The 26,864-nt window shown below is 39.3% G+C and overlaps 1 protein-coding gene across 1 annotated transcript; it reads right to left on the bottom strand.

Annotated features, from left to right (window-relative positions):
- Positions 1–921: 921 nt before the first annotated feature.
- Positions 922–25,410, bottom strand: tacr3 (tachykinin receptor 3). Its single transcript, XM_022758524.1, has 5 exons — positions 25,040–25,410; positions 20,455–20,643; positions 19,589–19,739; positions 2,436–2,632; positions 922–1,352 (listed from the first exon to the last, which is right to left on the bottom strand). The coding sequence occupies exons 1-5, from the start codon at positions 25,405–25,407 to the stop codon at positions 1,019–1,021; spliced, it is 1,239 nt and encodes a 412-aa protein (XP_022614245.1). The 5' UTR covers positions 25,408–25,410; the 3' UTR covers positions 922–1,018.
- Between the last annotated feature and the right edge of the window lie 1,454 nt (positions 25,411–26,864).

The following is a 26,864-nucleotide window of genomic DNA, read 5'->3' on the forward strand; positions in this document are numbered from 1 at the left end:
GTTACTTAATTTATTATGTATTATGTAAATTAAAATTTATGAATACAGAGGAATCCTGATTGGATAAGAGAAAAAATAAGTATAACTCCAAGGGAAAGCACCTGAAATTTAGATGATCACACTATTTAAAGTAAGCGTTGCTCACCTTGTGTGTTGTTAAGGCTGCTCTTGGGTGTGGACGGATTATGAGACAACAGACCCCTGGGCACAGACATGTGAAGAGCCCGTATCATACCTACCAGAGCAACCGCCACGCCAATCCCAGTCACTAGCATTCATTTTGTGTCTTTTTCTGGTTTTTCTTTTTCTGTTGGTTGAAAACAAATCCTGATCTTCAGTAGTTTATTCATTCTGTTGATGAGGACAAGCTGCACAAATATCTCCCAAAGCTTCAAGCCACAGCAGATTCACACTGACACACCTCTCCTCAAAATACTACTATACATAATATACTATATATATATATATATATATATATATATATATGTATATATATATATATTTTAAGTGGAGCATTTCTGCTGTTAAACATTTTTAAAATGCTCATTATAATACTTATTTCTGGTGTGGTTTACCAGCTGTATACTGTAGGGACAAAGCTAACAGAATCATAGTAAATTAGATACTGGATGACACTTATATTGGCATATTTCCCATATTAAAGAACGAGGAGCAAAACAGCTGTGTGACTGTAGTCACTTCAAACAGAGGCTTTGTAGCTCCCTGAGCCCTTGACCTGTGCCCAGAATGCCCATTCAATAATACATCCATGCTCCAGAGTATCTTAAAAAAATTTTATATTATCCAGGAAGGTAATATATTCAATAATCTCCATATCCAGCTGTTCATTTTCTGCACGTTAAAGCAACCACTTCAACATTGATACAGTGCTTCTATGTCTAAATTAAGCTAACACCATGTGCACTGTTGGTATGTACAGCGTATTATGGATGTGTATAAAATTCATGAAGGTTTGTGTGTATGTCATATGTTGTCTGCATGTGGGTGGAAGCGCTCCTCAAGAGAACTCCTCGGGTTGAGCGTTTGGAGGGCCTCCATTTTGTGTTTTAACACTGCTACCATTACATCCAGTGATCTCAGTGTGGCGAGATGTGATGTAGCTCCTCTTCCTCGTGGACAGGGAGTGCTTCCTCCCAGAGCCACCACCAGCACTGCCGTCTCCCTCGGCAGGGTCGTAAACAACCACCATGGTGGTATCCATTCGTGACAGCGTGTACATGCTGCTCTGGCGTGTTGGGTGCAGCCGTGTGGAACGTAGTTCCAACTCGTCGTAGCTGGAGACCTTGATGAACGGGCACCAACGAAACGCTCGCTTGAAGCCAGCTCGAAACCTGGTGCCACATTAAGAGAGAGAGGGCAAGTTGAAAGTGTAGAGAAAATGACATATGGAAAATATATACAGGTAAATCTATCTCTTCAGCTGAGAAGAGATTGTATTCAGGTGTCCCTGATGCTTTTCAAAACGCACCTCTAAATGTTTGTGCAGTAATGAAAAAGAGGTCAATTGGTGTTGAACTGCAGTATCTACAATGAGACTACTCAGCGGTAAACCAACAGTACTTGAGATCTTGCCTTTGAACCCATTTCTGAATGCATTGAGGTTACACCACACAGCTTTGCGTGACGTCTGAGTAGGAGATAATGCACATAAAATCTGCAAAGTAACAGGTTCTAAAGAACAGATGTTTTGTTCTTTGCTGGGAACCAGTTGTTTGTTGACATTAGTGGACTCTATTTCTAAGCTGACATTAGCTAGTGCTGCATACTGTTTGGGCCTGTAGGGGAGAGGAAGAGAGGACTTGAGGCAATACTTTGGAGTGAGCATAAACGTCACATCCTTTGGATTTTCCAGGAAAATTTGTCATAAGTCTTTTACATAGAAATCAGTCCACAGGCTTTAATAGGCAACTGAGGAATTCAGGGAAGGTTTCATTTGTATGCCTCCGCACCGGTGACAACCAGGGCGATCAGTATACTTTCAATGAGTTTGTCCATCCCATTCTTGTGAATGGGATATCTCAGTAACGCCCTTAGGGTATTTATTCAAATTTGGCACAACCATTAATTTGGACTCAGGCTGAAATTGATTAAATTTTGGTGGGTAAAAGTCAAAGGTCAAGGTCACTGTGACATTTAGGCCAAAACTCAAGAATTCTTGAACTAATTTTGACACAATTGAACTCAAATGTCTATAAGGATAAAATAAAGTGATGATATCTTATATCCATATGGTCAAAGGTCAACTTCACTGTGACATCTGCAAAACACTTTGGCACACTGGCTATTATTCAATGCTGTAACTCAGGGAGGAGGGATTGTGTCCATATTTTTCTGAAATTTGGCTGGTTGGTAGGGAATGTTCCACCGTAACACTTTGTTTTTTAGTTTGTCAAGACTTCCACATCGTTACCCACCTGCTGTTGAGGCAGCAGTAGATGATGGGGTTGTACATGGTGGAGCTCATTGCCAGCCACAGCACTGACAGGTAAACCTGCTGGATGTACTTCCACTTGCTCAAACGCTTGTTAAGACCCGTCACAATGAAGAAGACATGATAGGGAAGCCAGGAGAGGGCAAAGGTCACCACAACAATGATCATCATCTTCACCACCTGCAAGAGACAGAGTGAACGATGATGAGAAACACTCACAAGCTGTCACCGTGTTTAGGACTCCTGAAAGCATTCACAGAGACTGACCGAAGAACAGATTTGTGAGCCAGAGAAAATTATATAGGAAAGAAAAAACACATCTGACAACCCTCTGTCACTCTCTCTGCAACTGATGAATATCTGGAGGGAAGAATGTGGCGCACATAATTTCAGTCCATTTTTGAATTAGAGCATTTTGGTAGCACCTGGTGCTGCAGGCAACAGACAGATGCATTATTATAAGACTGTAATGGAAAGCAAGCAGGGTGGTATGTGGCAGTTCCAAAGATCTGACAGCAAGTCCACAACTGATCAAAAATCAGATGGACAATAAGACTCATCGTCACATATGCACGTAGGCCAAAAAAAAGATTCAAGCACAGTACCACTGCAACACTAACGCCTAAACAAACTATATGTATGTGTATACTTTAAAGATGAATGTGTTGTACCAAAATTCAGGAAATTTTCTCACCGTACAGGAGCACTCCCAGAAAAGCCTGTTCCACAAGCCTGTTAGTATTACAACAGATGCCCTAAAACTAATCTGCTAAACGGTCGGTTGAACTGATCTTCCCTGGTTGCGGGCGAAGTTTCAGTTGCTCAACCAGTGTACCATTTTCTGACCAGAGTGAAACAAAGTGTTCATGATAGTACTTCATCTGGCCTTATATCTGAATATACTGATAATGACCATAATGTTTTCATAGTTTGATATTGTCTGCCATTAACCAGGTTAGAAATGCTCAAAAGTTTGTATTACATGTCTTATAGGATAACTGTGATGTATTGTCAGGCATTCATTAACCAGTTACAGATGCTTCACAGTAGAAGTTCTAACACATCAATAAACAGTTAAAATGTTCTTATATATGCGTACAACTACAATATATTATGGAAGCACATTGGATTCACAAAAGAAAAAAAATAAACAGACCTTATCTAATTATTATGACTTCAATAACTCATAATTATGATCTACTATCATAATTACAAGAATAAATCTTGTGATTATGAGAATAGATCTCATAATCATGAAATCCTGATATTGTAGACTAATGGGACAGAAACTGGAACTGGAACACTTCAGAACAGCTTCCTGAAAATCATCAGCTTTTAAGATTTCATCAGTATAAAAGTCAATCATTGATAGATGTAGCAACCTCTGATGGTACACAGCAAAAAAACAGAGCTTGAGTTGTAGCCCAAAGTGTAACTCACTGAATCCGTGGCAACATTATATTTCCTGTTTCTTGAAAAAGTTTATATCTGGTCACACACATAAAGACTTAACTACGAGATCCTGATCTCATAATTATGAGATAAGGTTGTGGGAACATTTCATTATGTCCTCAGTAGAATTAGAATCACAACTACAGATCGTATTAGACCATGTCTGTAGCCACGGTTTGAATTTTTTTTACCATCAACTCTCATTTGAAATGCCATATACACAAAATAATGTTAGCTCAATGAATGTGGTGATGTTATCATTTTACACTATCGCTAGGCGATTATAATTTAAATTCTCGATCGTTCTGCAATATCTGCGGTTTAGTTAAGGTAGGGAGAAATTACGGTTATGGTTAATATAAAAATGCAAACAGTAATTGCAGCTCATCTGCTGCTCCACACCTATCGATCACCTGGTGCTCCACACCTTTCCATGTTATCTTTCATACTACTAGCTGCGTTGGCCTTGGATATAAATTGTGAGTTGCAGATTCATCCAATATGGATGTAATTCCTACAGTGGTGGGTTGCATTTTTCTAAAAATATAAGTTACAGGAGAAAGAAGAACAGTCTAAATGGCAATATTCATACTTCCCAGTATTCTCAGTTAATGTAATTTGAGCATATACCTGACCATCAATTTAACTGTCTCTGAATTAATTTCTCCATTTATTATTGGAAGTGAACTGAATGAACTGCAGAGGCTTATCTCTGGGTGGTAACTGAGAACACAATCCGTAATACTGCATGACTTCCCAGAGGCAGGCTGGAGAAGCACACTACTAGAGACAAAACAGACATCATTGCATCCCTCCTGAAATTTAAACAGAAGTCCTGGCACCCTCTTTTTTTGAGTCCATGATTCAAATAAGTTTATGGCATAACACATGTCATGCTGTAAACTGTGCTTGGTGGCTGCTAAACAGTGGGTGAACCATTAAGTCACTGTTTTTGTTAGATGACAGCTTGGATGTTTAATTTATCTGTTCCTGTCAAGAAAACAGGACTTGAGCTTGAAAGTGATGTGAGAAGACTAACTGAAAGACTTAAAGACCAAAGCAGCTGTTATATGAGTGCAGTGTAAATGTTTCCATCGCAAGTGGCGTAGCCTTTCACCAAAGAATCCCCCAACAGTGTGTTACAGTATTGGGGGCCGAGTGCCAAGAAGAGAAGGTTAAAAAGTGCAATGTTGTTCTTATTGTACCGTAAATGCTCTGTATCAGTCGCAAATATATGCTTTGATTTTTAAAAAGGGCTGAATGAAACAGCTGGTCAGTGTAGTTTTAGAAAATGTTACTTAAACAAGAGAAAGCTGTGCGGTTGTTAGGGACTATTTCCAGCAGCGTATTAATACACATTTGATGTTCTAGCAAGTATTTATGGCAGCAGGACAGTGTGTGTTGTCATGTTCATGGTAAATGCACTTGCTTGCACTTATATAGCGCTTTTCTAGTCTTATTGATCACTCAAAGCGCTTTACAATACTTGCCACATTCACCATTCACTCACACATTCATACATCACATTCATACATTGATGGAACAGCCATCAGGAGCAAAGTGGGGTTCAGTATCTTGCCCAAGGATACTTCGACACGCGGACTGGAGGAGCCGGGGATCGAACCACCGACCTTCTAATTAGTGGACGACCCGCTCTACCTCCTCCTGGGCCACAGTCGTAATGAATGTCAGCAACTGCAACAGTGACCATTAAATGTGTATGGTTTTAAAAGTTTATGCACAACAAGGGAGGTCTATGGCGTGGAGGAATAAGCTATTAGGCTATTGGCTACACAGACAATTTATGTTAGCAAGATCAATTCGTGTGACAGAACCTTGTGTTGGAGTCTTGTTAAAGTCTTTGGTTTGTTGTGCATTCACTTTTTTTTATGGCTGTCCAATAATTATGAAAGACATCAAGGTTCTCAATAGGTTCAATAGAAAGATAACCTTAAGGAGGAGACACACATTTGCTACGTGCTTTTGGGTCTTGTTTAAATTGTCCATAGTTGGACTACCAGAGAACTCAATACAATCCATTTAACTTATGTGTATATATACAAGAGATTTTATATGGGGCTGGATGCTGAAACATTTAAAGTATGTGTCTGCTTTACCACAGTCCCCACTGGAGACTTGTTTTGACACATACTGTACCTTAACAACTTTACATCCCATAATAGAACAAGTAAAATTATTCTACCTGTATTATCAGAGAACAAGTAGACACTGCATTTCATTTAAGATTTTTAAACATACATTCAATGGCACCTTAAATATTATGCATTATACACAGGCAGCTAAATAACGGTTAAAAAAACATCTGGTCAGATCTGACAGTGTAGTCCTGAAAATGTCAGAGCAAAGCAAGAACATGCATCATTCCCCAGGTACTTAACTATAAAATCCTGTCCATAGGCTCAAAGATATTAGGTGTGACAGGAAGGCAGAATCCATAACCTCCTCCTCACACAGCTGCATAAACAATATTGAAAGTATATCCTGTGAAGCACAGGAGGTTTAGTTGAGCTCCTGTGGTTTATATAAACATTATTTGACCAACTTTAAAAAATACAGAGATGTTGAAAAATCCTGCCCCTCTGCTGCCCATTTTTCATAATGGGGGATAATGAGAATGTCAAAGCACATATTTCAAGAAATGTTTTGTGTTCATATTGTATAATATTGTTGATGGAAATATAGCATGACTGCGGGTTGCACAGTTCTGACCTGTACTGAGCATGTGTAAACACGTTGCAAAAATGATTAGTACATTTATTTCTATTGACTGGAAAAATACAATTAATCAAAATGTTTGCATGTCAAATATTCTACAATGTGACAGACTGCTACTGTTTGTATACACAGTTGCTGCCATGTCAAACCTTTGCAGAATGAGAAAAAGAGAAGTGGAAAGCCTTACTCACGCACATATTTAGAGCCTAACAACAAAGAAAGACCCTATACCTGAAATGTAAAGCCATTAAATTTGTCAGCAATTTATCTTAAAATTGGTTAAAAATCCCAGAGAGTCAGCGAAAAGAGGTAAAAATGGAAGTAATGTGTTCTCTCTCATAGTAATTGCTAAAAACCCAGTAGCAGTATTTTGAGTAATCTAGTGACAGAAAACAAACTTTTTGCCTTGATAAAAACCAAACAAGTCCAAACAAGTGATGAATGAAGCACATTTGTACCTCCCTACTCGCTTGGTTTGTGCAGTCCAGTATGAGGGTCTTACTTCATACTGGATGATAAACATGATAAAAGTAACTAAGTTGTCACTGACAAGGAATGAACAAGAAGAAATAGGGAAATGTGTGGCAACCCATTAATAGGTGCATTCATAACACCAAACCATTATTCAGTTAAAGTAGATGGACTGGCAAAAATGACATTAAGATTGAGCAGTAACCAGAAAGCTGCAAATAGTAGTCATTGGTCACCATGATTAGAGCAGATTGAGTGCTAAAACTAAAATATTAATTGTTAATAATTAAGACAAGTGGGAATGTTGTCTAACGATCAGGATGTCATGCCTTAGATCTTGAGGTTGCGTGGGTGAGTATAGAAACTGGTGGAAATTGTGCAGAGATTAGAAGCCTGATACCCTTAATCTTATTAGTGAATTAATTAAGAAACTCATCACATTTTGAGTGGGCGGCTTTAAGAAACTGAGTAAAAGATGCACTGATCACTGAACTAATGGTCTCACTTAAAAGCCGAATGTTGTCAACCAGAAACAAAAGGCAAAATATGAACTTTGTGCTTGTTTACAATGACAAAACTGAATACAAAACACATATTACATCACTATAAATTCCTCTTACAGGCCTTGCAAAGGAGACAATAGGTCAGATGCAGGACATTCACAACACAGAAGCTTGCACAAAGAAATACGAACACACGCTCAACACAATGCAACTCCTGCTGTTAAATTGCATCACTGTTTTCCAGTGAAACTTTGTCTTGATTATTAAACAGCTCCTTTTCATACACATAGCTTTCAATATTCTGCTACTATACACTGTTTTGTGAAATAATCGTCAGTCACGACTTTCCAAATTACCCAGGTCATCTGGTGCTGGCCTTTTAAAAATATCAAGAGTCAACTCCAAACCTGGAGAAGCAGCTTTTTGTTGTTACGCTCCTGTGAGCTGGAACTGCCTGCCAGAGGATTTGAGATGTGCTCCTTCGGTTTCCTACACAACATAAAACCTTTTTATCGAAGATGACAGATGTCTGTTGACCAGAAGTCTTGTCAGTCATGGCTGTTAATATATTTTGTGTTTTTGTCTCTTCACACATGCGTTATTTATTTATTTTTTTAAAAGTACATTCATATTTTATTGCATTCTGATAAATTGAACTGTCTGAATGGAGCCCAATATTCTGATTGTATGATACACACCAACAATAGAATTCATGCTCCTTATTGTTAGTTTAATGAAAGGAATGGAAGAAAAAATAATTGATTCAACTGAACTTTTGCTGAGGTCAAATGATGATTACTGCCTGTCTGTCTTGTGAAATGCCTCACCTTTTGAGTAAAGAAAGTCCCGTACATACAGTAATAGAACAATCTAGGAATCAAGGACAGATGGAAGAATATCTTCTTCTTGAATGTCTTACATTTCTATACCGCTGGAATCCCCTTTTATTGAGACTGATTAAAAAGACAACACGGTTTACCTTTACGATTTAGAAGTTGTGTTTTTCAAACATATATCTTTAAAGTTTGTTTGGCAGTATTGCAACCTGAAGTCCCATGTCAGCAGGTTTGCAGTTTAATACATATGTGTTTTTGAGTGAGCAGGGTATCATTTATGCTACATACATGTATTGACAATTGTCATTTTGCTAGCTGAGGCGGTCCTTTTGGAGAAAACCTAATGTGCTCCCCGTGGATGACGAAGGTGTTGAGAGGATCCACAGAGTCAATGCAAAAACTATTGGGATGGACACCGATGAGGCTGACAGCAATGCCAACCTCACATGCTTTCTTCATATTTGTTTCATTTTTGGACAACTGAAATATGCATTCTAAACTTGTTCAAAAGATGAACGATCTGAATACCGAACACCAAACCAGTCAGTGGGTAAGAACCCTTACCGTTAATAAAGTCACCGAAATGATTGTGCTGTAGCTCTTTTGAGCAGAACTATTTAAAATTGTGTCTTGTCCTTAATCTCCCAGATTCGCTGCAGCATATGTGTGGTGGTATGATTCTGTAGAGACCCGGAAATTACTGAATGATGGAGCAAAAGAAAACCAGAGAGGAAGGCCTTTTCTGTTTGAAGATTGAAGGTCGGTAGACACATCATGGACACAGGGTTATGTTAAAAAGACAAAGGTGCATTTTGCATCATATGCCCCCTTTAACATGTGAAACATCTGCCTTACTATAATTAAAAAGTATCTAAATCACCTATAAAAAAAAAAAAAAAATCACACTGAGGTATTTTATTATTGCTACCTCCCTCCAGGCAAGACTGTCTGGTTTGTTTTGTCCTGTGGGCTAGAGAAACTACGTCATTATCTCCTGTCTCAAAGTCCTTGTCTGTGTTTCTGATGCGGAGGTCGTTTTCTGCAAGGCAAGAAAGCGAAGCAAGGTCTATCTATTGAGAGAACCATACGAATACACGTCACGTATCCCCAACATCCAGCAATGGTCTGCCAGTGAACAGAAAAGCAAGCGAGGGCCCGGAATAGCAACTAAAAAGGGATCTACAGTGAGAGAAACAAAAAGCCTTCTTGAGCCTTGTTTCCAATTCTTTAAATTCCTAACACTCTACTAGCTTTTACGGTTTCTGTATGTGTGTAGTAGATTAGAAAATATTAGAAGGATATTAGAAGGAGGTTACTTTCTTGGTTGCTAGATGAAAGGCTCGCACTGATGACAAAGCCACAATCCATTGATTTTTTCAATTAATATGTTTTAGTATAGTTTGTCTTCCAGAGATTATGTAAACTCTTGGCAGTTAGTGAGGAAAACACAACGTGCTGAATGAAAATTTAGAGGAAAGGAAGTAAAAAGTCAATAAGTGCTTTATCAGCCTTCATTTAGTCCAAATACTAAAAAAAAAAAAAAAAATGGCAGAATAGAAGTTTAATTGTATATACGGTACACGTTTGAGTGTGGATTTTTGTGTGACTATATCTGTGTGCACATTCAGACAATCTTGGATGGTTTTTCCATTAGGTTAGACTTGAAAATCCTAGGTAAATGGGCTCAGACAGAGCAGAGAGAATAAGAGATGAGTGAAGAACAAATATAGGAAATTTACATACAGCACACCAGACCTCAAAGGGATGATGTCTTATCTCTTTGTACCACTTTGATGTGTCATGATTGCTATGCTACAAAGGCCAGTGGAACAAAAACACACACAGAGAAAAAATGTCTTGTAATAAGAATAGTAATGGTAATTGTATTGTAACCAACAGTTGTGTGGAGCTGGATTACTGGTGCTGAGATTCAGGCTGCAACAGGAAATGTAACATAACCATGAACGTTATGAGGTCTGTACAGAGACCCGTGGTCAAGTTACACTTTGCTGTTAGATCCCAGAGTCCCGTGGAGAAATAATTTGTAGGACATTCAGAAGAAAAAGAGGAAGAAAATCTCACGGCAGCCACCAAGCTAATCCCACACTTAAAAGCATATCTGCCAGTTGAATATACAGCTAAACCTCAGGGAGAAGTTTATATTGTTACTTCCCACTCACTGCTGTGCAACAAAGTCAACATCTAGATGACAAACTTTAATGCTGTATTCTACATTTACATCCAACCTCTTCCACATTGAGTCTGCTGGCTGAAGAACTGACTGAAACAAAAAAGATGATTTTTATGATCATGGTAGCTTTCCTATGGGCAGCAGGCAGGCAAGCATGTTCACAGGTTTTTCTTGTTAGAAGATACCTGTGCCTTTAACCAGGAGAGACACCTGCAAGCAGTTGGTTGAGCCCTGCAGTTACTATCATCTAAACCCTTCCATCAGGTCTGAGAGTACAATCTTAAGTGTATTCAGTCCCACTTCTCATATACAGAGGGTCAATTTACACCAAACTGAGCCATAGAAACAAGTCCTCATAATCTATTGGCTATTTCATATCAATTCTAAAACATGGAAAAGGGAGATGAAAAGGAGAAGGACATTTTCTCTCTAAATATTAGAAATCTGTGCAAGATGGATTTTTATGGATTTATTAGGTCCCTTGTTAGTAGGAAGCTTGTGTGCTGCAGACAGAAAATACTTCACTGACACATGAAGGCCAGCCTGTAAACAGTCATTCTTGGTATGTACTGATCAAAACAACCTGGAATACATCAGAACTGCCAAGAGGTTAAACTCCTGACAAGCCAGGTGGTGGTTGCTCTTTAAACATTTTAACTTCACCTTGTATCGACTCTACAAACATGAAGTTGGATCCCTCTCTGGTTTTTGGCGTCATCATCCCTATAAATCTGACTCTTGCTGCTACACTATTGTTCAGCCAAATGCCGAGTGACTTAGTGATAAGGTTATACCATTGGTTGGCCATTGCTCTTTCAAAATGATTTAGTGCAAACAAGCAGTGTTGACAAAAAAAAACAAAAAATACACCCAGCGACAAATCTAGCAACTGTTTGGACAAACCTTAGCTACTTTCCATAGAAGATAGTCATCAGTATTGGCCTGTGAGCATGAGCTCTGGGTAAATATAGCTGAAATCACAGCACAGAAGTTGTCTTTAACATACAGTATGTGTTTGGTGATTTTGTCAGAAGACGTCACAGTTTTAAAATCAGGATTTTAGCAGCAGCAGAACAGCAACTTTGGCTTGCAAGTGACTGCTGGTTCACATGCAGTCTTAATGAGCTGTGTTTAAATCACTGTTTCAAACTTGTTCTGTTGTCTCACGGCCAAAACAGAAAAACATGTAAATGAGCACAGTTTCATTGGGAATTCAGCTGTAATAAAATATTGTATAAATGAGCACAGACAGTAGGAAAGAAGCAAACAGATAAAGGAACTGACACCAGCTGACACTAGGCAGAATGCAAATAGTCTATGACACGGTCCAGCTATAGACAAGGTTTTGACCTAGTCTTGTTGCATTTCTACTCCTTGCCTGGATTTGTTATTTTGATTTGGACTGATTACTTATGTATGACTGCCTGGCTTTCCAGTAAGAGACTAAACCTTTTTGAACTTCACCTCGTGTCCTGTGTTTTGAGTCTCTGATCTCCCAAGAAACGTTACATGAAGGCCACATAGTTGGAATCAACTGATGTACCATACAGTATCCCCAGACAGTGATTAACAGCAAACCACTCAGCCTCAGCTCTCACACTTCATCTATTTGAATGTAAATAAGTTTATCATTGTTTCAATCCTGTCTCCTAGACGGAAACGTAATTGCCGCTGGGATTATATATAATGCAGTTTCTTTCAATTAAGTGCTGTGTTTTTCAACTGCACAAAGTCATTGCGGTGCTCAGGCTGGGTGGTTGGTTTTTACAAATGTAGGACTTTAACTCTCGAGACTGGAAGTTTGCATCCTGAGTCCTGTGTGTGGTTAGGTTTAGGCAACAAACAGCTTGTATTTCTCTTGTATGTGCGTAACCACGATTCTGTCACATATTTTTACGCTTCAAGTCTTTTTTCTTGTTTTTAATGCACATAAATGACCATGTAGCCTTTGTAGATGTGTCTTGTCTTGTGTCTAAAGTCACTTTTGACTTTTTCTGTAATAAACCAATACCGCAAACCGTGCCTAATAATCAAGTACTATCAGTGCCTAGACATATAACCATAAAAAATGTTGGTTCGTCTTTTTTCGCTACAAGCAGATGTTATATTGCAAGAGTGGATATTGTAGGTAACACAAAGGAAATATGTTGTCAGTGGACGATTTTGAAATATGTTCTGCATGAACATTGTGTAACTTGGCAGATATGTTTGTGGGTTGTATGAATTGTAATCCAGGCAGTTTTTATGTTTCCTTCAAAACATATTTGCTTTTGCTTATAAATAACATTTTTAGGAAGGTTGGTTGTTTAGTGAACAGTGAAGCAGCTCTTTATTGCTTTGCTATTAAGGGCTATTAAATACTCCCACAGGTTGTTTATTTAGTTATTTAGTTATTTAAGTTATTATTAGTTATTTTGAGTTATTAAAACTCTACTTGGGTTGAAGACTGAAGGTTGACGGAGCTATATTGGACATTACGGGAGTTCACCATACTAATGGTGTGATAAAGGTCTAAGTTGTGAGTGAGGGAGATGTCTGTACTCACCCACAAGAGGTGTAATCAGCCAAAATAAGTGAAAATCCAGTGGGTTTACTATATTAGTGAGGGGCCTTTAAATGTGAAATTAGCAGCCCTGTGTTAGCAGTTAGCTAATCCCTCATGCAGGCCTTCCAGTGGGCTTCATGGAACATTAGGACTGTATTAGTATCGGCTTGTCTTTAGGTAACAGCACGAGTGGTAGCCTTCAAAGGGTTTGTAATGTTTTTTTTAATGTTCAGCGTTAATAATGTTTCTACATAGGAACATAATTACAAAGCTAAAGGGCTAGTGTGAAAATGATCAAAAGACCAACTTAAAAGAAGTTGCAGGAAACATTTTATACTAACTCACTGTACCTTGCTATGCTTCAACAGTATTTCACATCTAAATTAAAGTGAGCAGTGGGAAACAAATGGAAGCAGGTGAGGAGAACATATTAGTTTGACGCCGATTTACTTTTGGAAGAAAAGCAATGAAACTCACGTTAATGAGCTTTTTTAATGCAGAATATGGATAGAGTTAGAAATCAACCGACCAAAACAGTCTTGGGGCTTGCCCCTGCGCTAGATTAATGTTCCTTCATTAATCCAGTAAATGACTACCCATTAGTTAGCTTGTGCCAGAATGAGTCCCACTAACAATTGGGAATGTGATACGATAAAGACAAACCTCAGTGAGCTGCGTGCCTGAGTGATTAAACAGAAGAGAAACTGATTCTGTAAAAACAAAGGAAGAGTAAGGAAAAAAGAAAGAGAACAAATTTATCACGAGTAGCGAGTCTTTGTTTCACAAACAAAACTATTTTAAAAAATCCCTCAGTGCAATCCTGTCTTTATATTCAACTAATTTGCAAGAGGAAATGTATTTTGAAAGAAATGTAATACCACTGGGATTATGTTTTTTATCCACATAATAAAGAGAGTTCTTTTTTTTTCTTTACTTCATTTGTTTTTCAAAATCAGAGTTAATATGCTGCAATTTTTCTGCAGTTTTCACTGCCAACATGATTCATTTGTTTTAACTACAATATCCACCCATGGCAACTAAAACTGATATTCTTGTAGTTATAAATACTCTCTCCTCTCTGCGCTCAACCCTGCAGGACACAGTTACTTCAGACACTTTTAATTTTTAATTTACATTTAACCAAAGCCATGATCTTTCCTCAACCTTAACCAAAATTTAAATTTACAGGTACTTTAATTTTTAAATACATTTTTGAGTAAAACTACATTGCTACTTTCTACCACTGACCACCTCCCTATGACTTCTTTGCAGTACAATAATGACAAAAAGTCAATTTTTGTCTTGAGCAATGACGGACAAGAAGAAAGAGCAAAAGAGGTTATGTGACTGCAGCCATGGTACTTAAAGCCGGCTTTCAAAAGAAGGCAGCTAAATCCTTCTGCATTACAGCGTGGCTTGGTGAATGACCCTTAAAAACTGCTTCTGCTGTGGTTTTCATTATGGAACAAGTCTGAGCTGTTGCCTGTGAACACCTACGTGTGTTTCTCTCAGGAAAGAGAGAGATATTGACACCTGCCCAGTTTGGATTAGAACAGTCACATTATCCCACTGTGGCTTAACACTGTTGTACTTCATTTCTGGAAAATCTGATCTTGCAAATATAATCCATCACAATCCACACAGACACACACACAAACACACACACATAGTACTTTGTCTTCCGGCAGAAAGTAAGATGGATGATCAATGGTGGTTACAAAACAAGTCAAACAAAGGTTGTCTTGAGGAGCTGTACAGCAGTCTTATGACAGGTCATTAGTGGCGCACTTCAGACTGACATTTCGAATGCACAGCCCCAGGTATGATCTTAAAATAGACCACCTGTGGCACGGTGATTGCGGAAGAATGGATTAACTCAGTACAATGGACCGGTGAATCTTTCTCTGATGAAAGAGCTTATATATGCATATATCACCTCACAGACCTTTGATGGCTGCACAGGGAATTTGTCATAAGGTGAAACACAAGAAATAAAGGTCTTGAGAAATAATAACACTCTTCAGAGATTATTTTTTTATATACAATTACCAATTCCTGCTTCATTGCTTCATTTCATTTCATTTTAGTGTCCTCGAAATAAATTAGTGTCAATCTCTTGAGAGGGGAACAGCTGTTTTAAAGATGCCACTGTTCAACACATTCAATAGGAAATTCTGGTCATGGATGATGTCACTGATTACTTAAGGGCCATTCTTGGTCAAACAAGGGAAGGAGAAGATCATTTTTCTATGAGCATTAACATCATCTTAAATGGTCAGTTTAAATTATCTGCTGCCAACCAAGTGCAACAGAGGTAAATGGATTATTATTTTTTTTTTTATCAATCAAAAACTGAGAAATGTATTTCTGTGAAATTAGTACAGATATTCATGGCACTCAGAGGATGAATCCTCTCGACTTTTCCATGGAGACTGTCTTGTAAAAAACAAGCCCATAGGTCATTTGTGCCGCAGTTTATATTGACCTGTAGTTACGCTTTCTTGTTAGGTGAGTGGCTGTAGTAATTATGACGGGAGTAATGGGAAAATGTGCGGTGACATAGCATAATGAGAGTGACAATGTCCATGCCAGGAGAAGGTTGGGGTGGCTAGATGGGTCAATAAAACACAGGACTATGACACAGCAGAGCGGAGATCAATCCCCATGTGAAACGTGTTGTAACCATGACAATAAAGATCAAATAATGTTGAGGAAGTACTTTTTTACCCGAAATCTCAATCTTTTCCTAAATATTTAGCGTCTAAACCTAACCAAGCCATAACCATTATCATAGTAACCATAGCGATGAAGGTAGGCACGCCGCTCTCTGTACAGTCCGTGTGTTCATTATAGTAACCACAACAACCGAGGTCTAGTACGCTTGCTGCCGTAGGGGCGCCATTTCAAGAGACACTCCTATGGTGAATATGTAATTAGTTTTTAACATTATATCTTGAGATTTAAAATCCCAAGTTTTTGAATGTACTTTTAATATGAGAGGTTGTAATATGAGTGGATATAACATTCTTTAATGGTTAGTTTTCCTGCAGCCGTTTCCCCTCCAACCACAATTTGTTTTAATTTTTTGAGCTGAGAGGAGCTGATCAGTGTCCTTTGTGCCGTGAATTTGCTCAATAGTGTTCATCAGCAACACACTTAAGGAATTAAGCAGATTAACAATTACCATTACCACTGTACCAAAAGTATTACCATTATTTGGTATGGGATACAGTAAAAACATTAGCTTTTGAGCCAGACAGTTATTTGGTGCTGGACAGTTTTGCCCTGAGCTGTTTGCTCCTTTCTGTAACCTATTCTGACGAGAGCCTGCGAGCACTAAACTCTCAACCTGCATGACATTCATCCCCAAGAAAAAGACACTGTACAATGTGACCAGCGATAAGGACACGACAGAGGTTGAAACATAAACATACTAGAAAGCACACTTTATCCCCAAAGTGATGCTTATATGCTATAATTTACACACACACAGACACACACACTGCAAACTGCTTTTGAAATAGGCACTAAAATAAACAGTCTGTCTGGAATGTAATCCTGAAAACATTTGGATAAAACCTGAGTACTCCTGTGGAGATCAGCCCACAAACACCCAGACACACAAATATTCCTTTTAACTTATTGATCTGTGCAGCTACAGGGGAGATGGATACCCCACAGACACATTTTCTGTCCAGAAGACTCAGAAATAATGACTACCGTAGTGAAGCCAATACCGGTTTTAAGGAAAAGCTGGGAGCATGCAGAGGCAGAAACAGAAATGGGGATCCTGCCTTCAGGCAACAATTCTGTGTGTACCCAGGAACTTGGGAAAATCGTGAGGACCCACAAGAAATCATACCGAGATATGTCAAAATTGTCAGCAAAATAATGTTTTCCATTGAATACATGTAGAGGAATGGACATGATGCCAAAGCAGAGTTTTATCTGGGAGCTTCACCTCTGTTTGTTCCAATATTAACATTTTTTTAGTGTTGGGGTTCGACCATTCACTGGTTTATTACAGTAATATACAGCAGCTAATCTTGTATCACACTGTGAACTGCAGACAGGAACACACATTGACTTTCAAACTGTGGTTGTTACAAAGTGTGTTTACCAGTAACACATCCGTTCCACTAACAACCAGACCTCTGACATAAATCACAAGTAGACGCTGTAGCAGCTTATAATGGTAGCTGCCTTACAGTGTCTAGATACAATGTGCTTAATGTTTAAATCCATTACTATTGTTTAAATAACTTCAAATGCATTGATTTGAGTGTGTGTATGTGGTGGGCACATCTAGACTTTCTTGTGTTTGTCATCCCGGTTGTGTTTATTAATTTTGTGTTAATTTTGCATGTCTGTTTTTGTTAATTATTTTGTTTGGTATTGATTTCTCTGAGCTGCGGGCATTTGGTTATTTTTACTCATTATGGTGACGTTGTGGTGACGTAACGGCTTTTTGATGGTTATTTCCACAAAAAAAATCAATCTGGTGTCTAAGCCTATTTCATTGTTTACCAAACAGGGCTAGATGCACGCCAGGGGGGTAGTTCTGGAGCTGCCGGGAGTATCTGGAAAGATTGAGGAGTAGCTCAGGAGGAAAATAAACACACATACAGTGTTGGATTCCAGATTTGGGGAGAGGCTGATCCTTAGTACATTTACATTCTCTTTAAACTACATTACTCACGTCTTCCTTTGCTCCTGTCATAATTACTACAGCCACTAGAGGTCACCTGACAATAAAACCTAATTATGGCTTGTAATAAGCGCTGGCACAGGTGATATAAGTGGTCGTTTTTTAGATGTGGACAGTCTCATAAAAGGTTTTAACACCCTAGCACTCCATGCTGTGATTGAGAATGCATAGGAGTGCAATAAAACTAGTTAGCAAGCGAGCAGAAAAGTTTACTAGGATAGCTAAAACTAATTGATAACAAATTGAAATGGCTAACTTGTGCCGCTAGAAGTATAGATGTAAAGTTACTGAAAAATCTGTTCCAGGGTCACTGTGTCTTCTAAAATATTTTTCCAGTTTTGGTAATTAATAGATAATTATCATCCAGTTTAATATCACTTTAAATGAACACATTGGGTACACGATGGAGAGCATTAGTGAAGGGGTACATACATTACAGTAGTATGCCAGGTGTAATATAACTTCTACTGTAATTAACTGAACCTGCAGTAGGCCTAGGTGTCATGATTTGTTTGCCTTTATCCCCTTTAATGATATATAATCTGCTGTCAAAGGTTTTTTCCTCACTCAGTATTTGTTCGTTCTCCAGTGTGGCAGTAAACACTCCCATTGTTAAAACGTCTTGAACAAGACTCCAGACTCCGGAGACATAGAGGCTGTGGCTTCAGATGTGTCTAGCAAAGTGTGGACAACCTCATAATGCCCCAAGACACTGCTGGTTTTCAGGGCTTGAACCTGTCTGGATGCATGGACAAGCAGCTGATTGAAGGCGAGTGACAACCACAAAGGTTGTGTTGTGTGGCATCAAGGTTTTCTCCCCCTGCAATGTTCACAGTGAAGTGTGTCTACCCTCCGCACACACATACTCGGGACAAAAGTCATTTCTCTTGTTCACTGCAATATGCTGTAGCTGCTGTTTTCACTTTTCAATCACAGTTATCAGTACGCTGAAACAGAAAATTAAAACCACTACTAATTAGTTGTTGAGCTTTTTTTTTTTTTAGACATTTTTAATTTCACCATCAGGACTTAGATGTAATATTCCTATTTTTCATGTATCTGTAATAATGTAAGAGCCCAGAGATCTTGCTTTGGTGGGGAAAAATAATGTTTCTGTCGTCCTGTTGCTGCTGATGTCCAGTGCCACCATGATCCATCATTTCCAAAGCATAAATATTAGTTCCACTGATTAAACACAACAACAAGTTCACAGGGAGTTATTTTGGTTCATACACTTAACAACAGATTATCATGAATATAAAGAGAACACAAAACAGGTCAATGAACAATTAATTAGATTTGGTGGTGGTCTGGGATTCCCTGATTAGACAATAAATGCTTTTAGTCACAGTGATTGAATTAACAGAGACAGAGGTTTAAATCAAATTCCTAGAGGTATATTGCATGTACATCAACAGTAAAATGGGAAATCTCCTTTTCTTTAAGGAGAATAAGTGTCAAATTAGTTTACTGTCTCAAATGGTCCCTCTCTTATTTGGGTTCAGACTATGAAATAGAAGTGAGATAATAATTAACTGGAGCCACCGGCTGCTCAGTGGCAGAAAATTACAGATTATACCTGGTTCTTCTAGAGCTCAAACATCATTATGTTCACAATTACTAACTGGACCACCACAGGTTATATCTGTGTTCTCTAATTAATGGAATACTATTTCCCCCTCAAGCATGCCTACCTTCCTTTTAGCCCGGAGCTGTCCGTGATAGTTATCAGATGAGTCTCCTGGGATCTCCCCTCCCCACAGCGTCACCCCCACGATGGTGTAAGTGATGCCCATCACCACTAAAGGCAGTAAGTAGACCAGAACTGTCACTATGATATGATACCTGGGAAGAAAGAGAGGAAAAGCCGGAAGAGTGTTTACATTCATAAAATATTCACTGGTGTAATATTTTCATCCACAGTGCATTTTATGTTCTGCTAGAACACAGACTGAGCCTCGTGCATTCCTGATACTTGTGGCACTGAATGAATGTGAGTTTAATTGGAATTTCAAGAATAATGTAGATAATTGACATTTTTGTGGAGGTGAGGATGGCTGCCTCACACATCACAGCACTGTATGGTCATAAATTAGAAAAACACAGATCCAAGGTCCCCGGAAAAAATCCATCCGTGCAAAAGAAATTTTCCATTACAAACAACTCATATCCTCATTTTTTACAAATACCGGTGACTGAGCAGCACAGTTCTGAGAGTTCATGTCAGTGTCAACGTAAATGAAAAGGGTTGTAGTCTGTCAAATGCAATGTGTTCCCAGTGTAAACATATAAAAGAGGACATTTCTTTGGCTCTTCCAACAGTCGTGTCTACCATTTTTCAAACTGATCCACTATGACAGTTAAATAAACAGTTAAATGACTCAGTGATTAAACTGGTGTGTAAAATCTTCATTACATTGTAATTAACCTGTATGGAGCAACCAGTTAAAGCAAGCTACACTTGAACTCAGGCAAGGCTGTAGCAGTTAACTGAAGTGGAAAGAACTGAGCTGCACAGCCTGGTATCAAAGCAAATTCCAGTTTTCTTAATATTTCTCACATGAAGGGGTCGTCGGACATGCGGGGCCAGGCCACATAGCAGAGGGTCCTGTGAGGCAGAGTTTTGGTGGTGGAGAAGTAGCAGAGAGGTAAGGCCAGAACCACGGCCAGACTCCAGATGCAGACGATGACTCCTGTCGTGGCTTTGGCAGAGAGACGAGGCTTCAGAGGGTGGATGATGGCCATGTACCTACAAGGCGGAGGTCAGTATGTTAAAAAGCCATACTTGTTTAAAGCCTCAACAACATGTTAATTGTTGATTGATTATTGATTTAATCTTTATTTAACAAGGAAGTCTGTTCAGATAAATTATAGACTTGGTGTGACTATTGGTGTGACTATCAGTACTATCGGTGTGAATTGTTTATTTCATATATACTTTTATGGCTGTTGAGATAATCTTTTCACCTCGTTGGGTTGTTTCCTTCAGAAAAAGTCAGAAAGGTGGATCAAATCTTGTGCAACTGTATTGTGTATATATTTCCTGAATCATCCCGTTACCCCCTCAGATTTATTTTAGCAACCTCTGCAGTATGTGATTGAGTTTCAATAGAAATTCTCCGACCTAAAAGTCAGCGGCAGATTCAGGAGATTCAACATATAATTCAAACAGTTTTTTCTAGCCCTTAAAAGTCCAATTACACTGCGGTTTTTGATTTTCAGAGAAACTGCTGGATGATTTGTTCCAAAAAGCTGTGATGAGATTTTCGTTTGAATGACACAGTGAAACACTCCAAACTGGCAGGAGATTACCAGGTGAACATGAACCCAACTCAGGATGCCACATGATTTCCAATAGCTGATAAGGCAGGCTTAGGGCCACTAATTCAATCTTCATACGAGGGTAAAGAATGGGCCTTGTCCTGTCGCCTCAGTGACTGCAACTCTCTGAGGGACAACAACTAAGATGGCCCGTCTATTCACCAGTAATTGCTTGGCATTTATTCTGAGTGTCTCACTGGCCCTTGTGTATGGCAGCATAACAATAGCTTGTTAGATGTCCAATCAAGTATGTGCCAGAGGAGCCTGAGTTATTTGGGATCCAACACGCTTGCACAACGGTGACTGATCTAATAGACTTGTAACCACTGAGCAATCACCACAGTGCAACACCAGTAACACTTGAATAAGCTAAACAGAGATTACACACACACACACACACACACACACACACACACACACACACACACACACACACACACACACACACACACACACACACTTTTTTTGGTATCCTAGCACACACATCAAAGTACATTCACAGAGCCATTAGCATCAACTGGGCATGATCACAGAGACATTACAGCAGCACAATAATAAATCATTTCTTTTCTTCTTTTTTTTTAAAACCTGGGAGTCATGAACATAAAAGCTTTTGGACAATGTGTTGTTTGGGAAACAATGTCACCATGGTGTGACATTACCAACTAAACACTCACTTTATCACCACCTGGTGTTTAGCTAACAAAGATTACTTTGGATGAGACTTCCAATGCAAGTAGCCAAACATTATATGCACAACTAAATGTCATGTGTTGGCGCGAATGCCCTCAGATGAGAGGAATATGTTTAAAGTTAAGCCACCCTCACTTAACAGACAATCACAAAATTACTTACACTTACCAACAGTGACATCTAACCATGCAGATTATTTGGTTTAATTTTGTGCAAGTTTTTGGAATTTCCATGTTCGAGATCCCTGCTGTCATCACAATACAATAAAAGTTGATAGATTTTTGTTTGTGGTGCTGACTGCATTGAAACATTATTGATTAAAAATTCAACAACAACAACAACAACAACAACAACAACAACAACAACAACAACAACAACAACAACAACATCTCCTTCAAGGGACAAGGTCACTGTTAGACTGGATTCTCCACAGACCATAGACCTGTCAACCGCTTGTAAATAGAGACTTTTCTGAAAGTAGCCGCAACGAAAAAAGTTCACAGCAGAGTCTGAAGATTGCCTTCATCCAAAGAGCATTGTTTGTGAAATAAAATGCTGTTGGTGATTTCTAAAAAGTAACGTTTTTCAACACTGTTTGGGCCACAAATGAAATCCCATTAACCTTCATTGTACTGGGGTGGAGTTAGACTCTAATAGACTGGTAATCTTAGAGGTGGATATCTCATAGCCTGGACAAATCCAATTGAAACTACCTGCATGAGTTAAGTTTCACTGACCCTTCAAGGAACACAGCACTCATTCTCAGTGATCAGCAACTTTTGTCTCCTCCAGCTCTTTCTGCACAGAACATTAAACTTTCAGGGAGTTAAAGTCGCAATTACTGGTGACTATCTAATAAGAAGTGTGAGGGATTCAAATCGTTGCAATAGAGCAATAGAAAGACTCACTGAGACAAAAGAAGGACATACTGTACATATAGAGGAGTGGTTCAAAAAAGATATAACGTACCATACTGTATGTGCGTACAAAGTGTCCATGTGGTAGATGTGTACTGTAAAAAAAAAGATTTAAATATATCCACTTTTTAAAAACATATTCCATAAACAGTGCATAATGTGAATATTCTGATTGGCTGTTGTTGTAATGAGGGACTCCAGATAATGATTCAAGTATAGAGAAAGTGTCAATGTGCACTGGTGTCCGCATCATCACATGTGGTGTGGAAGTATCCATGCAGGAAAACTGCACACAGGTTGTGTAACACGATACTGCTGCAAATACACTGAAATATCATCATACAAGTAAATATGATGGTGAAGTAGTAGAGTAGCATGTGGTCATGACACTAATGATATGACTGCATTGAACACATTCACAGCTTCAACACAAGAAAGTAAAGGTGTGAGAAATGAAAAACTGTCACCAGCCGTGTCGTCATAAAAAGCTTTCAGGCTTCACCAGTTACCGTTCACACGGCAACCTGAGTTTATTCTGCTGCAGTGCCCAAGGAAACACACTTGGCAGCGCAGAGAGTCAGCAGGAAGGACAAATTCACAGATGATCATGAACTGTGGCCTCATGCCATTTCAAGACATCAGAGCGGAGACAGCACCATACTGGGGTTAGGAAAAGCATGACCGGAGGTTACATCTACATTATGTAGGTCATGGCGATGTTCTCTTTCTCAGTACACAGTTGACAGAATCGAATGGACACTGCAGACCAAAAATACAAACGCATGGAAGTTTCTGTAGAGGAGCCAAAATGAGCACGGCCTGAGGAAATGCAGTTGTTCCCTTTGTGTGTCAAGGAGAAGTACTGGAGGAGGAAAACACCTCAGACAAAGCAACAACACAATATGACACACACACACGAGCTGGAGACACACACTGTGCCTGCACGAAGCTCCTGCGTGCTTTTTGTTTTCATTATGTTCGGCCTGTGGCTGCCTCCTTCATCAGTCTAATCCCTTTATTCAAACATTATGACGTATGATGGTCCACTGATCAGTATCAAAGCCTGGCTGATAGTGACGACTGCATCACCACATTAATGGAAACTACAGGGGGAATGAAAAGAGAGAGGTGGAGGTGGAAGAGAGGAAAGAAAGAGAATGTGTGAAAAAGCAGATGAATAATGTGAGCGCATGTGACAGAAAGAAAGAAAGTCAGAGAGCGTGAAAACATGGAGAGGTTGATCTTCTCTAGGGTGTTGGCGCACACAGTCATTCACTGCAGTGCAGACTTTCTGCAAGACAACAGCTTCAGTCTATGATTCATTGGCAGTGAAACAAAAAAATAAATGTGTGGAACAGGCCCATGGTGTGTGAGATGGCAGTCACCCTGCTGGGGAATCGCCTTTCCAATTGCCCACTCCTCCACCACTGGGAACAGAATAAATGTATGTTGAAATCAGCGGGGGGGCATAACCTGATGTGGGGGACTAAGTTTATATGCCATCAGTAGAATTTAAATGTCACTGATAGGGACTCTATATAAGTTAGTTCTTATGAGCAAGGGGGCACAAGTTAGTACATCAAATTTAATTACATAACCCTTATACCAAATGGAGCGCAGTTTGTCTTCAAGCAAGACATAACAGCTTTTTTTTCCTCTTTTTTTTTTTCTTAAGCACAAGATTCAATTTTCCGCCACTGCTGGTGGAAGGCAGCATAGCCAAGTGGAAAGATCAGAAATTGTCCAAATCATCATGCGTGAAACAGCTGAGATTAAAGTGTTTGGATGACAAGGATATATATACTGCACATGCTGTATATTTAAAAATATTATAATCTGTGTATGTGCTCCGGGTATAGCATTGCTTATTTAAAGATTAAGGTCAGCTGAAGGTGGTCTGAATTAAAATGGAATATATATATATTCTACTTTCTTGGCTGATTGGAGGTACAGCAAATACCTTCATACCCTCATGGTTGTATTTTTTCTTCAATAAACACACTGATATTGACCGTTTAGTTATTCCATCACATATAAGAGACGTGCGTAAAAAATAATCTAAATCTAAATTATTACTTTTATAATTGAAAAAAACAGAATTAATTTACCCACACATGCAGCTGAGAGAAACAGCGAGTTGGGGTTAGGGGCGTGGGAAGGATTTAGCATCAGTCAGTCCTTAAATGTTGTGCTCACAGCATTTCATGAGCTCACCTGTCCACAGCTATCGCAGTCATGGAGTAGATGCTCGCAAACACGGATGTGACCGGGAAGAAGTTGTGGAATTTGCAGTAAGCTTCTCCGAAGTACCAGTCCCCGTGGGCAGCGTAGATAAAGTTTATCAAAGTGTTGAACGCGGCCATTGACGCGTCCGAAAACGCCAAGTTTAGCAGAAAGTAGTTCGTGACCGTCCTCATTCGTTTGTGGGCAAGAATGATCCATATCACGATGAGGTTTCCAAACACCGCCACCGCCAGCACGGAGCTGTAGGCAACGGACCAGAGGGCGACGCGCCAAGGCGGCTGCACAAACTGGTTAGTGTAGTTCGCCGTTATGTTGGATCCGTTATGTGGAGCTGCCATCCTCCTCTCCTTTCCCCCCGAATATAGTGGAAGCTTTGGTTGTTTCACGAGTCTGCTCTACCTACTGAGGTGCAAAGCTGGAGTAGTGGGGGATGATTTGCGTATAGGCACCATAGCGCGCAACTTCAACGCATCACTACCCCTAAAAAGCTCACATCTCCCCCAGAGGTTGAAGTAATACAAAACACGGTGACACCCTACATATAACAAGTAAGCTATCCACCAGTGCCTGTTGAATGTGGGTGTGAGCGCACAGCCTCTCCTCAAACAACAGCAGCGGCGGCGGCGGCGGTAACAGGCAGGGCGCCGTGCGCACTCAGTGACGCACAAGTGGCACAAATGGTGAAAGAGATTGATTGATACTTGTAGCTGCTGTTTTCAAACTTCATGAATAACAGATGGGCCGCGCTGGTTCTCTCTGCACTATATAAACCAGTCGGCGCACACTGTGTAGCTTTATCTTCTCTGACACTTCAGAGGATCTTGGAGCAATTCAAATAAATCACAAACAGGATATTGAAATATTACAGGTATTGCCGGATGGATGGAGTGTGTGCACAATATATTTTTTTCAGCCCTTAGCTGTGCTCTCACTAGATTTGATATGCTGAGTTTTCCAATGCTGTCAGATATTGCGCAAGTCATCATCTTAAGGTGGATCAATGCTTCTCTTATTGAGGTTTCCAATCATCCTCACGGTGTTGCAGAGAGAACAGAAATGTACAGTGGTGATAGGATGACTGTGACTCTCCCCTTCTCTGTCAGACCAACATTCACAACTAACAGGCTGAAGTTGCCTCTAGACATCCAACTGTTCACATCCAATAAACCTCCTTCATCTGCTTACATAGCCTTTAGTGCTATGGTAACCTCTACACGGGTTACATTTACATGTCTTCAATGGCTGATCAAATCCAATCAATCCAGTAAAGCTTTTCAACACAGGCACCCAGAGTGATTTTGTTCTTAGAAACAACACACATGTTATAATACAGCAGGGCTCCACTTCACACTCAAGTGACATTGCATTTTAACTTAGTTTTCTATGAGCTAAAAAGCAGCTGGAATCAACACTGAAATCACATAATATTTAAATATGAGAGGGCAGTGGTAAGACATTGTCACTACACGAGGCTACACTGCAGTATGCGATTGCAGTTTGCTCCAGGTCTCACTTGTGAAGTCTTGCAGATGCGTTATACTGTACCACAACACAGCGAGACGTCTTTCACTGCTCCATTTCACACTTAACAACTTCATCCTAAGTTATTTATAGTGTTCACGCAGACATACAGAAACGTGGAAAAGCTGCAAAAGGTGACAAAAAAAAAAACAGTCTGTAGATTATAAGCCGAGCACATTCAAATATCTTAAACATTATGTGTCAAGATATTTTTGAGTTATCCACAGGGTTGTGTACTGCAGGAATAAAATCTTATTTAAACCATAATTAAGAA

This window comes from Seriola dumerili, unplaced genomic scaffold, assembly GCF_002260705.1.
Source record: "Seriola dumerili isolate Sdu_G_001 unplaced genomic scaffold, Sdu_1.0 BDQW01000301.1, whole genome shotgun sequence".
NCBI lineage: Eukaryota > Metazoa > Chordata > Actinopteri > Carangiformes > Carangidae > Seriola > Seriola dumerili.